The 13,409-nt window shown below is 48.0% G+C and overlaps 1 protein-coding gene across 1 annotated transcript in view; it reads right to left on the reverse strand.

Annotated features, from left to right (window-relative positions):
* EEPD1 (endonuclease/exonuclease/phosphatase family domain containing 1) overlaps positions 1–11,501 on the reverse strand; it is a 62,984-nt gene extending 51,483 nt beyond the window's left edge. The window contains exon 1 of the mRNA XM_048299005.1: positions 10,373–11,501. Within this exon, the coding sequence (XP_048154962.1) occupies positions 10,373–11,226 (854 nt within the window). The 5' untranslated portion in view covers positions 11,227–11,501. The remainder of the gene's footprint in view (positions 1–10,372) is intronic.
* Between the last annotated feature and the right edge of the window lie 1,908 nt (positions 11,502–13,409).

The following is a 13,409-nucleotide window of genomic DNA, read 5'->3' on the forward strand; positions in this document are numbered from 1 at the left end:
TTGCCCTCACCCAGGCCACATGCTGTTCCTTGCTCAATGTCGTGTTTTCGGGAGAGCGGCCAGCACGGAGGGCAGTGGGCAAGGCTGGTAGTGTCCATTGATTATGAAAGGGGACTGTAAACACAGCTAGAGATAAGGGAAAGAGCTGTACAAAGCAGGAAAATATAGACAGAGATATAACCAAATATTGCACTGTCATTGCTGCCAGGATCATAGGAAAATGTGGGCAGGCCAGAATAAAGGTTGCAAAGGGTAGTCAGGTACCACTGCAGCATTTTCTTGACAATAACATTTATTTTAGCTCTTTATTCAGCAGCAGCTCTGGTGTTTTGTGTATGGGGGCAGAATCTCTTGCAGACACAGTGTACTTCCTCTCCTATGTATTGTGGTGCTGTTACGTGCCTCACCACCATCAGCCCCACACATCACAAGAAGGGAACAACTCAAAGATTTCCCTAAGGCAATCCTTATGGAAAGGGACCCCATTGTTGCCTCCAGTGGAAGAGCAATATCCGCCTATGTTAGCTTAAGATGGGATTACCACTGGAAATTTCCTGCCCTATTAGAAAAGCAGACTGTTTTAAAACAAGTCATACGAGTGTTCCCAGCTGAGACTATCCTCCCTGACAGGGGTTCACACTATTCTGTATTTCTGTCTGCTTAAAAGCAGAAAAAAAGAGGAGTAAGGTCATCATTTTACATTCTACAGGCAGTAGGTTTGACAGCAAACCCGTAGAACTTGCCTTGCATGTATGAAAGAAAACCTTGCCTGACAGTTCATTTTTCAACACCAAATTAAGACCTGCTTTTGACGCAACACCCTGCAATTCAGTGGCATTGAGACGGAACCACACTTGGTCTTATTTAAATAGAATAAATAAAGAAACCAAATATAAGGTTTCTGAGTTAACATCCAGTGTGTATCCAAAAGCACACTGCTTCCAGTTTGGCAGAAAGGTGGCTAGCTTTTACTCCAGCCAAGCCTGAGCAAGAGAGGGTGGGCACTGACCAGCAATTACCTCAAGCGAGCCTGGAGCAAGCCCTTGGCAGCCGAGCGCCTGCGCCTCCGCACCCGCAGGGCTGTGACCGATAGAGCGACATGGAAGCGGAGGGGAACAACGGAGCTATAAATATCAGGGAGTCAAAGGATAAGTCTGAAGGCAAAAGCAACAGCCTCTTTATTCCCCCCTCCTTGTGAAGCAGAGGGAACAGCAGTTCTGCAGGACTGGCGTGCAGCAAGCACAAGGGATTTAGGGCAGGGAGGCTGCCACCGCCTCACACAGCCAAAGCAGAGTTATCAATTAGCTGTTCAGTAACCCATTAAAAACCCGTTCAGCTGTGAATGGCTTGGACAGCTGCTGCAGCTAAATTTGCACAGGAGCTCGAGCACGTTACCTGAAACACCTATAAAAACAGGGAAAAAAATAGCCATGCAGAAGGAAATTTTCCAGTTCCTCCTCTTTATCCGTATCCATAAGCCTACAGTGAGAACTGCTCCCAGGTATAGCTTTGCCCATTGGGATGTTCTCCACAAAGAGCAGAAGGGCATTACTGTGCTCTCCCCCCAACTCCATGACAGACACAGGGACAGAACAGACAGACAGACAGCCTGCATAGCCATGAGGCTCCCTTTCAGACAGCCTCAGTCAGAGGGATTCCAATCCATTCCACACAAGTGGGCTGCATTGATTCCCCTGCACTCACAGTGCATCCACTAACCACTGTGTTCTCAGCCATCCTCAGCACACACGACAATATAATCCCAAATGAATTTTTCCATCGGAATTAACTGATTTTAAATTATATCTTTATACACAGTTGAACTTCTGGAACGTGCACGCACATGGGGCATATGCAGGTAAACTTATTTCTCTTACTCACTGGCCTCTAATAATTTTACCACAGGCACTGAAAATAACAGCTTGGTGCTGCTGCCGGGTTCCTTCCTGCACAAACCCCAGCAGCAGGGTTAGAAAGGAGGTCAGCGGCACTGAGCCTCTCCAACAGTGACCGAGCAGTTTAAAACATTCATGCCATTTGAAAATGCCACATGGTCTGATCAGGACACGGATATGCTGTATATGCCAGGGGTGAGATGAAACAGTTAATTGACAGAAAATATCCTTTTTTACCACAGGTACATATTTTTCCAGTTCCTCCTCTTCATCTGTATCCATAAGCCTATGGTGAGAACTGCTCCCTTCATATTTATCTACCACTGATATGATGCCCACCCTGGTCTCGGCACCTTACAAGGCATTTCAGAATCCATTGTGGAGCACCCAGGCCTGAGATGAGGGAGAAGATCAACATGAGAAAGGAGATCTCTGGTAGGTCTCACCCTCCCCTCAGCAAAGCCATCATGCACTTTTATCCTCTGATAAATCAATGGGGATCGCCAGCTATTACTCAAACAAAGCACAGTACCTCTGTAAAATAATAATGAAAAAAATCTGGAAGTGAAGAAGCTACTGAGTTCCTATTTTTAAGCACTGTTATTATTAATGTGCCATGGTTCTTGTCTCCATCAGCACACCATATAATAGTGTTGAGAAATTACTGCAGCATATTGTAATTATTTCAGTAAGGACACTGTGCTTCCATCTGTCAGCTTACACTTGCATCACAATGAAGAACAATGCGGCTTAAAAATAAGTTACATGCACACTGTAATCCATGACCTATCACCTCTTCTCTGCTCATCCAGTCAAATCTCGAAATCATGACTTGGGCAAGACTCCCAGAGAAACACTAATTAGACACTAAAGAAGCAGGGTCCTCCTAACAGTGAAGCTGTAGGAAACACACTGAAGCTCAACTCCATCAAGAAGGATGCAGCTAAATTTGAAAAAACCTGATTGTGTCCTAAACGTCCCCGTTTAACATTGCTGGAGACCCATGTTCACTGTGAGTTAGACCTGCACTTGGTTGCAGAGACAGTGTTTTCCTCTAGTTAACAGTGACTGACCAAGTTTCTGCTTGCACCTTGTCAGGACCTTAGTAGCCCCTTGGTTCTGCTTTCCCAGTTAAGAAATGGGAATGGTCCTATTGCTCTTTCCAAAGACAAAGCTAGAAAACCAACCTTCCTGCAGCTGTACTGCAAGTTTCCAAACCGCAGAAAAATCACAAAGCATTAAGTATTTCTGTTTAGAGGACGAAACCCTATGTGTAGGTACCTAGTCTGTCTCCTACAGTCATGTGGCACAAGCTTTCTGAAAAGTCAAGCAGGACGAGGTTACAGTCTTATGGCCTCTGCTTGTGATTCAGGAACAGGCAGTACGACATTACTTAATAATTCACCAATTTATTACCATAAATCAGCCAACCCATTTAATCTTTGCCACATGGAATAAAGCAAACCTTGCAGGATCTGCAGGAATAAGCTGGCAGCTCTGGCTTACCAAAATACCTGTGATCTGCAACATGAATTCAGTGACACAAAATACATGTGCAGAACAGTCAAGCAGGCATGGATTGAAACTATGTGGCCATTAAGTGCTGCCAGATGTATCAATTAGACATGTCGGGAGAAAAAAAACAATGTATGAACCAACTCTTTCCCCACTAATCTGTTTCATTTTAGTCAAGCTTTTTGGCACAAGTAACAATGGCAGCACATGGTTATAATTTTAAAAAGGAGAAAAATAATGTTTATTTTATATAGATAAACCAGCCTTTAACTATACTATTTTTCCAGCCACATTCTCAACTTCAAAGCAGATAAAAGTGACTGGTTAGATAGAGCTTTTGAACATTCAGGAAATATGCTGAAATTGCAGATGAGTGAAGTTAAAACAATGCCCAGATCTCCAATAAAACAGAAAATCCCTGCAAAGGCTACTGGGGTTATTTCAAGGGTCTGTCCTACGTTCCTATGTCTTGTTTGAGGAAGGAAGGCTGTGGGGGCTGTGGCAACAGAGAACAAGCAGGATCAAACAGCTCGGTGCATTCACCTCTGAGATCTCCTGCAGAGCACATGGCTCCAGATGCCTTCTCCACGTGTCTGGACACAGGGATAGCGTACACCCTTCATGGTCTTGCTGCAAGTCCACCCACTGCTTTTGATCTCTCCTGCAAAGACCCAGGACTTGCAAAGTACCTTGAACAAGCACTCCACCTCCTGCCAGAGGAGCAGGTGATGCCCTTGTAGAGGGGCTCAGTACTGCATCCATACGAAGCAGAAGTTTGGAAATGGAATTTAATTAACATATTATTTTATTACTTTGAAACCGACATCACCTGTTCCCCCAGCAGCAATCCTGAAAGGGTCTGGAACCCCTATCCAAGATGGGAGCAGTACCTCAGAGGAGCCCTAATCCCCAGGGAGATGGCAGTGCTCTTTAGCATTAAGCTTGGCAGCCTTCATGTGATTTTACACAGACAAAGGAATGGGCCAAATCCTGAACAGAAGTAAATCAGTCGAGTTTCAATTCACTGGAAAACTACGTAACTCAGGGTCTGTCCTGCTGCTTTCCCGTGCCAGATGGTATGCAGAAGGCAGTTCAAGGCTCCTATTAGTCTCCAGTAAGTGAAATATTGTTGGTCTCATGCAGGTGGAGGCCAAAAAAAACCAACAAAAAAGCCAACCCCCAAAACAACAGCTCTTCCATCACCCCATTTTTTTTGTCCTCTGAGGTACCAGAAAGTGCAAATTACTGGTGGCTTTACATGCATCAATTTTTCTACTGCTCTTTAAAATCTCTTTGTGAAGTGCACATAGATGATATCATCTAACAATTCCTTTTTTCTCAAGTTTTCTCTGAAGTTGCAGGAGGCAGGATTTCCTCTCCATTACATAAGGAGAAGAGGGTGGATTTGTTCTTTTGCTGTTTAAGACTTATTAGCATGGTCAGGTTACTTGATCTTTCCTGATCTTTTCTTGCAGGGGAATTATTCTTGGCAAGGCTCCAGCCTAACCCAATGGAGGGAGAACCACGTAGCTTTACAAAGAAAGAGATATAAAACAGATGCACCTCAGGGCCTTGCCCGACCACTGAGAGCTTCAGCAACACATGGAAACAACAAATATGAGCTGGTGATGAGCCTCTGAAGCATGCAAGTACAACCATCACTACTACCACAATAAGTCACTACAATGTCTATTCCATGGGGGTGCAGTCCTTTTCCATCATCTTGACAGGAAACACAGCTACAAGCCTGGACGCAAGGTACCACACCATACCCCTTCCCAAGCGAAGTAACAAGCCCCAGTAGCAAAGAATTGCCCCTTGTAAAACCCCACCTCTCAGCCCAGACTAAGACACTAGAGTGGAAAGTAAAAGCCCCACCCTGTTATTTAGTGTAGGGGAGCAATGGGAAAGCAGTTATCTTGCCTTCAGCACCTAGTGCAGGACCTGAAAAGGATTAAGTTTTCCTTGTGTCTTAATAGGAAGATGCTGTTTCAGAGAGTGGCTCAGAAACTTCTCTTTTTATTAGGTGACAAGAGGATGTGCTTAAGGTGACCTGGGGTAGGTAAAGCTAAGAAGAGGAACTTTCAAGTATGGTGGCACAGCAAGGGCTACCCAAGGCTTGCCTGTCCATCCACTGCCTCCCAGGAAGCAATTTTGGGCTGAGGTTTACCAACTGTTCCCTCAGCTGGAACACTGATTTAAGTCTCAGACACAGAAATTGAGATTAATTTCTTGCCTTTGAGAGATCTCTATGCTTTTGTCTAACCAAACTGAAAACAGCTAACGAGTTACCAACTTCGAGAAGAAAGAAGGACTGACATGTTCCTAAGGCTTACTGTATCCATGCCAAGAAAAAAAACCAACACCAGTGCTAAGCACAAACCTTATATTGGTATTTGTTACTCTACAGGCATGCAAATAATAACTTTTTTACAGTGAAAAGAGTTAGTAACTCGAACAACCTCCCAGGGATGCAGACAAGCCACACTACCGGAAGTTTCTAAGTGTGACTGGACACAGCGATAATTTCATCCAGGCTCCCCTTCCCAGGAAAGGCTGGATCAGATGATATTCTGAGGTCGCTTTCAACCTGGGCTCTTCTGTGGTTCTGCAGTTTTTGCAACAAGTGTTAAGGCTTTATTACTTATACCTTTTGCATCTAGAAGATGTAACCGCACCAAGAAGCTCACCAAAGAAAGCAGCAGAAGGAAACACCAGCTTGAACTGTTTCACATCAGAAGGAAAACAGAGCTGGGCTCTGTGGACCTTTGTACCCACCATCATCCTGACTCACAGTCCCACTCCTTTAGACAGAGTGTAAGTTCAGGCCTTCAAACCCTCTATCAATTTTCATTCAGTCAACTGCAAAGTGTACTTACAAGAAAAAAAAAATAGTTAAGAGGTCTTCACAAAGTTGCTGCTCAGTATTATAAAGCATCATGAAAACCAGTTGGAAAACCTCCACTGAAAACCATGCTGGGGAAAGTGCACAACTAATTACTGCCCTCGGCTACTTGCAAACTTCTAAGCACACAGTCAAACTGGAGTTTGCACTTTTATGATGCCCTGTGTGTTGGTAGGTGGTGCACATGCCTGCCCCACACTTCTTCATGGGGTCACCCAGCTGGCATCCCGACACCTGACAGCCAGAGAAAGCAGTCACAGAGTGTCACAGGAGCCATGAACTCAGTTTACAGCAAGGAGGGACAGGCCTGAGGCACATATGGATGAGGAGTGGCAAAAGTACCCCTCTATGAACCTGGGGTACGGGACAGTTCTGGGGCACTTCCACTGACCTTGGCCAGAGGAAACATCCCCTGGGGTTGGAAACATGGGGCTACTTATTCTCCACAAAAACACTCATTGCCTTTGACCTGAACTTGCCCTTTTGATCATGCTGCTCTTACCCTGTATTTTTCTTTCTTTTTTTGGTGAGAAGAAGCGGTTTGTTCCTTTATCCCCCCGCGAATGGGGAGGACATGGAGGTCAGATGCAGTGGATGACCTGCATCCCCAGAGACAGGCCAACTCTGACTCTCTGTCAATAAAACCCAGATTTTCTGAACAACACCTGCATGAAACACCACAGGTTCGGGCAAATTCACCCCAGACTTGATACTTCAATCCAATTATGTGTCATGCTCGCCTCCTCGTTCATCGTGTTAAGCTCTTCTAAAATTACCCTCTAGTCTTCTGAATGAAAACACCTTGCTCCTTCACTTCAAATGCTGGGATAAACATAGATCCTTGTAATACGAGAAAAGAGGGTGAGGACCTTGCTGCATTTCATTATTTTTGCACTACAGCAATGAATTTCAAAATAGCTTAGCAGTAGTAGTCATGCTTACTGATTTAGTGTACATTCCCTTCACCGCTCTTCAGAAATTTAGCACTTCTGAGAACAAGCGTGAAGACTTTGAATTAGGTTTTTTTTTTCTCTCCTCCCTTCAGCAGGTTACAATATGACATTTTCTTGCTTTTTGTTTGGCTTGAATGAAGGTCTGGCCCTCTTTCCTTCCTGCACAACTGTTCCCTCAATGCAAAGGGCTGAAAGACAGGAGGAGCTTAGTCTTCTAGCCTCACCTGGAAATGAGCGGTACTTTTCCCTGTTGTTAACACCTGAAAGAACAAGCCCAAAGGGTTTTAAAGCTCCTTGCTGTGGATGGTTCATAAACAAAAAAAACAAAAACCAAACCCCAAAGCAAGGCCCAAAGCAAGCCTTTTAAGCAGTGTAGAAGTCCCCAGTACGTCAAATTAAGATTCTTTACTGCTCTTTAGACAGTTTTACTAGTCTTCTTGACTTGCTGTGCTTTATTTCTGGACTCAAAAAGCTAGCTGAGGCAGCTCCTCCAACTCTAAGTACTGCAACAAGACAGTAGTCCAGCTCCTGAGAGCCTCCTGGACTACCTGAGACCACCCCTGACTATAAGGGACCAGCATGAAGGAGCACATTTACTCATGTACATAAGCGCAGCTGTGCACAAAGTGAAGCAGCAAGCAGCTGCCCATTAGCACAACTCGTGAGAGCACCTTCTGTCAGGCCAAACAGCCTTCAGATCAACCTCCAGCTTGGGTCATAGCTGAAGACTTGAGCAACACGTGTGGGACACCCACAGAGTACCCTGAAAACACAACCCATGGATTTTGTGAGGCTGAAGTGCTGGTGAGCTCCATGCAGCAGTATATTCTTGCTTGGAGAAGCAAGAGGTGAACTTCTCCAGCTGACTGTCTACTGAAGTTGATTTACCTGGGCACAGATTAGTTTGCAAGGCATTTTGTCCATTCCCAGGGTATGAACGGAGCTGGGAGGGAGACCACAGAGCTCACAAGCAGAATGAAGGCAGTTTTGGGCCTCAGCTGAGGCTGTTTTACAGCTGCAAAGCTCCACCGACCCCAGCAATGCTCGCACAAGCAAGAGGAAATTCCTCCCTGAGTTGCTGAGTATGGCTTTTCCCAACATATATTTTTTTCCTGCATAGTGTTGCTTTTTTCTGTTCCCACGTTTATTTTCCCAGGAAAGTTTTGCAGGCTTCTCTGTGGATGCACATTGCTTTCTCATTTCTTTCCAGCTTCTCACGTTATCACAAATTGGATCAAGTACAGAAAACAATTGCATCGTGCTCACTCTGTGTGATTGATGACACAGATATGTGCAATAAAACAGAACAAAAGCAAGTACTTCTATCAGGCTTCTTTGAAACTTCAAAGTATCCAGGAGACCTTTCACAGCACCCAGCACAAATGAGTGCCTGTTGGCTAAGCTGGACAGAAACTAAGCACCATGCAGTCTAAGGGCAAAAATAAAACAAACTGCTAGGGCCACACTCTGCATACACAGTGGCCAGCTTGGGCTAAGGCAGCTTTATTTTATAAGCCACTATCTCTGCCTAGCTTTTGTAATAGGTGGGCTGTCTTGTTTGGAACATTTTCCCCCAAAGTGCTGAAGATGCAGAAGTGACAGACAGTTAACACTTTACTGGATGAGGTCCTTAAAAATCCCACGTGTGTGTATATACATTTATAAAAAATACATAAATAAATCACCGAAGTCACTTTTCTTCCAAAACTGGATTATTAGAATAAATCTGAGACTAGTGATAATCTGAGTTTCTTTCCCCAGCAGCTCCACTCCAGCCAACCAGCTGTTTACAAAAAAAAAAAAAAGAAAAAAAAAGAGAGAGAGTGGAGACAAAGGGGAAAGCACAGGATACCTGAACTAGTGAAGCATAATACTGACAGATGTTAGGCTGAAGCCATCAGCCTAACATCTCAATGACCCTGCTGATCATCTTCATTTTGGGGATCAAGCAGTGGTGGCTGCGAGACGACAGATGTTTCCTGTGCGGGAGCATCAGGCTCCCAAGCGGTGCACAGCAGACATATCTCTGGCCACAAATACTGTACTGCAGCACAGGATTTCGTACCACTGTCACCATCCTGCTCACACGCCTGACCTCTGCAACCACACCGACAAGATCTGTTATTCAGCATATTATTGGAAAAGGACAGAGAGAACAGTTCATCAGCACTTCCCCCCCCCACAACATCCCTTTCGCAGAAGCCCAAGAGTCCCCTGCCCCTATTCATTTCCTGCTGGAAGTCTGAATGGCAGCCAGAGAGAAAAGTTACTTTACCACTGTTGTAAACTAAATGCCAGATCAGCTGGGACAGATTTGACACATGAAAAGGAAAGGGCTAGAGTTATTTCAAGATGCTTCTTGCATTCTTACATTCCTGCGTCAAGCAGAAAGTTTACTAAGACTGACATCCCCAGCACTCTTGTCCAATTACAGACAAAAATCAAAACCCAAACTCTCAGCTTTTCATTAATACCTGAAGTACCATCCCATTGGCAACACCACCTTGTTCTGGGCCCATAAACTCAGTGCCATCAGGGCACAAGGCCTGGCACAAGGACAGCACAGCCTCTCCAGGCAGGTGCTCCATGTCTCACACCCCCAAGGATGAGCAGTCCCTCCAGCTCAGCAGATGCCCCATGACCACTCATTAACAAGCTGTGTCACCCTTGCAGGATGAGCTGTGGCATTCCACGCCTGTTACACAGCCCTTTCCCCCCAGCTTCTGGCAGGAAACGCAGCTCTCCATGACTGGTTCAAAAGGCTCTTAATGGAGAAACAATCCTTGACCAAGCATTAACAGGCCTGTGGTGACTGACTGTAACAGCCCAGGCTTCCCTGCACAGATGTGTGTACACACACACACCTCCTCAGGAGCTCCCCTGCCTATCAAGGGTTATAGCAGCTTTATCAAGGGACAGCCACTACAGTCCCAGCATTATGACTCAAACAGAGTTTCATGCAAGAAGTGGAAAACATCTAGTAATCCTGGGAAGGAGTGAATCCCACTAGGATCACAACAAGACTGTACTGTGCCCAAACCTCAACGGCATGAACCTACAATCCTGCATGGAGCTGGGCCTGCAGGTCAGGTGCTGCCTCTTACCTGTTCTCCAGCACCGTCATGCACACGACCTCCCGCACGCCTGGGTTGTTGGCCTTCTCAATGGAGCAGCTTTGCAGGTTCCACGTAGCCACCCTTAACACAGGTCTGCCATCTCTCACCCCCCCAAACATCTCCACAGAGGGGCGAGTGGATATGATCTGCGTTGGACCCCCAGGAGGAAAGTCCAAGTCCTCGCTCTGGAGGCTTAGAGAGGTGGGGCTGGGGTGAGGCTTGGCCATGAAGTTGAGGCCACCATTGGTGTTTGTTGAAGGGGGCCTGGAGCGCTCTGCAAAAATCTGGTGCCTGATTTTGTCCAGAAAGGAGGAATTGATGCAGTCCATCCTCACCAGGTCCTCAATACTTTTGAAGGGCCCATGCTCTCTACGGTAGTCCACAATGCTGTTAGCAATCTTCTCAGTGATGCCACGGATGCTCATGAGCTGTGCCGGGGTGGCAGTATTGATGTTGATCTTGGTGGCGGACAGGTAGTGCTCAGAGGCCGGGTCCTTGCGCAGGGAGCTGGGCGAGTGCTGCGCCGAGCTGCCCTTGCTGCTCACACAGATCTCGAACTTCACCTGCTCCAGCTTGGCCGCCCCCACCCCGCTCACCAGCGCCAGGTCCTCCACTTTCTTGAAGCCACCGATGTACTCGCGGTACTCCACGATGTTCTGGGCCACCACCCGGGTGACCCCGGGCAGGGTCATCAGCTCCTCCTCCGTGGCCGTGTTGATGTTGAGCCTCTCCTGGTTGACGAGGATGTTGCTGAAGTTGCACGCCGCGCTGAACTTGCGGCTGTGGCACAGGTCGGCCGGGTCGCGGGGGATGGAGCGGTGGCAGCCCAGGCTGCCCCCCATCTCACCGCCGCCACGGGCCGCTGCCGGAGCCGGGGGAGCGGGCGCGGGGCGCTGCCGGGGCTGCCCGCCCGCGACTCATGGACCTCCGCGGGAGGCCGGCGACGGAGGGGCACCTGCGGACAGACCCCGCACTGCCTCGTACGCCCGGTCAGCGGAACCCTGCGCCCCGCGGAGGGGGCCCCCGCGCCTTTCCTCCTCCTCCCGCCCTCCTCCTCGGGCACCGCCGCTCCCCGGCGCCGGAGGAGCCTCCGCAGCCGCTGCCCGCCCGGCCCCGCTCCGGCCGCCGGCGCTCGCAGCCACCACTGCCACTGCCCCGCGCCCCGCCGGCGGTAGTAGTAGCTCTGCGGGAGCCCCCGCCCCTCGGCCGGGCGAGGCGGGGCCGCCGCCGCCGCCACCGCCCCCCGGGCGTCACCCGCGCCGCGCCCGCCCCCGCCCGGGCACCGCGGGCAGCGGCCGGGCTGGGCGGGGAGCGGCTCCGCGGGGCTCCCTGCGGAGCGGTCCCGGCCCCGCGCCCAGCGCCAGCGGGGGGCGAGGAGGAGGAGGGTGACCACCTCCTCCCGGCGTGAGCACAGGGGGACTAAGAACGTCCCCAGTGCTGTGGCCTGGCCGCTGAGGGCAGGCGTTTTCCGTCCCCAGGTGACGGGACACTGAGGTCTCAGGTGTTTAGACGCTCCCTGCAGCACTGCTGTCCCTGAAGTTCCCTAGTCTCGTCTCTGCAGTTGGTGGGGCATAGGTGTGTTTTCAGACCTCACGAAAGCCTCATCAGTCATCTCCCTGGCTTTTTTATGCTCCTCCAGCCACCATGCTTTTATACATCGCGGTAAAGTCTGCATTTTTTCCTTTTTTTTTTTTTAACATCTCAAGCAATTGCAAGAGTGCTCAACAAACTGAAACTCCCCACGGAACGATGCTTTTGGACACCTTAGATCTGTATGCTAGGTCTGCCTCAGCCCATGGCCCCCGGTCTGCAGCATGCCTAGTCCTTCCCTGAGAGTAACCTCATCCTGCACCAAAATCGTGGCTGTGTATTGCCCATGTGCCTGAGCTGGCTTTAACATAGTTTGTTCATGCTCTGAGAGCCACGGCAGCCCACCACAGCCCATTTTGGTAAATATTTCAGCCGCTGAAATATTTACCCAGTTTCTACTGCATCCAGTCCCATGCTGCACTGTCTGCAATGCTATCTGTAGCCAAATTAGCTCATTTAAAACTAGCTTGACTGTGCCCACACAGGAGTGACTGCAATGTCAATGAATCGAAATATAATCAGTGGGTGTAATTGAAAGGAAGGGAGAATTGAAAGAAAGAGCAACATATGATTGCAGATGCCAGCTACGTGCCCTGATGCTGCCTAGTGCTGACAGTCTCTCTGTGTGCATTTCTTTAAGCTGGATAGAAGATGGTACATGTGTATTTTCAACATCAAGACTCTTGGTTGGCCCTCTAACGAAAATGAAACTGCTTGCAATAGCAGCTTATACATGTATTTTTCACGGCAAGCTAATAGAAATTATTTGGGCCCACCTGAAATAAAAAGTTGAATTTATTCAGCTTCTTGGCAAAGGAGAATGTGATGTGCTTAAGGGAGTGCAGGCAGCACCAGGCTTTACCAGGCTTTCAGACTGCACAGGGGCACTGGTGCTTTAACACTGGCTCTGGATACTCTGCTGCGCATCACACATTTCCCTTCTGTTCGCCTGAGAAGTAGAGTTAGCAAATTATCATTACGGGAATGGCACTGGCTGCATTAGGGCACTGGCTGCATTAGGGCACTCTGCTGACTGCTGGAGTAGAGAAAGTGCTCGCTTAGGTGATTAAATGCTTCCCTGTCTGGAGAGTGCTCTGCGCGCTGCGATAACAGCAGCCAATGCAGCAGAAGTCATGCTGGGCCTATTCCTGCTGGGATGGTACCAGCACAGAGCTGGGAACAATTAACCATTGAAATGAGTATTTGCGAGGCAGTATTATTACAGTAATAGCTCCACAAGCTGTTATCTCAATGGAGAACACACTCTTTTGCTTTCTACAGCAGGTTGTTTTGCATTGGTCCAGGCTCATTAACTAAGTTTGGAAGCTGAAAAGCCCCAAAATCCATCTGAGGCATCATCTATTCTGCAGGCAGCACTAGGTTTTCTGTGTTTCAGAAAAAAAGGCGGGAGCATCTCTAGAAAGAAAACAGATGT

Source organism: Corvus hawaiiensis, chromosome 1 (assembly GCF_020740725.1).
Source record: "Corvus hawaiiensis isolate bCorHaw1 chromosome 1, bCorHaw1.pri.cur, whole genome shotgun sequence".
Lineage (NCBI taxonomy): Eukaryota > Metazoa > Chordata > Aves > Passeriformes > Corvidae > Corvus > Corvus hawaiiensis.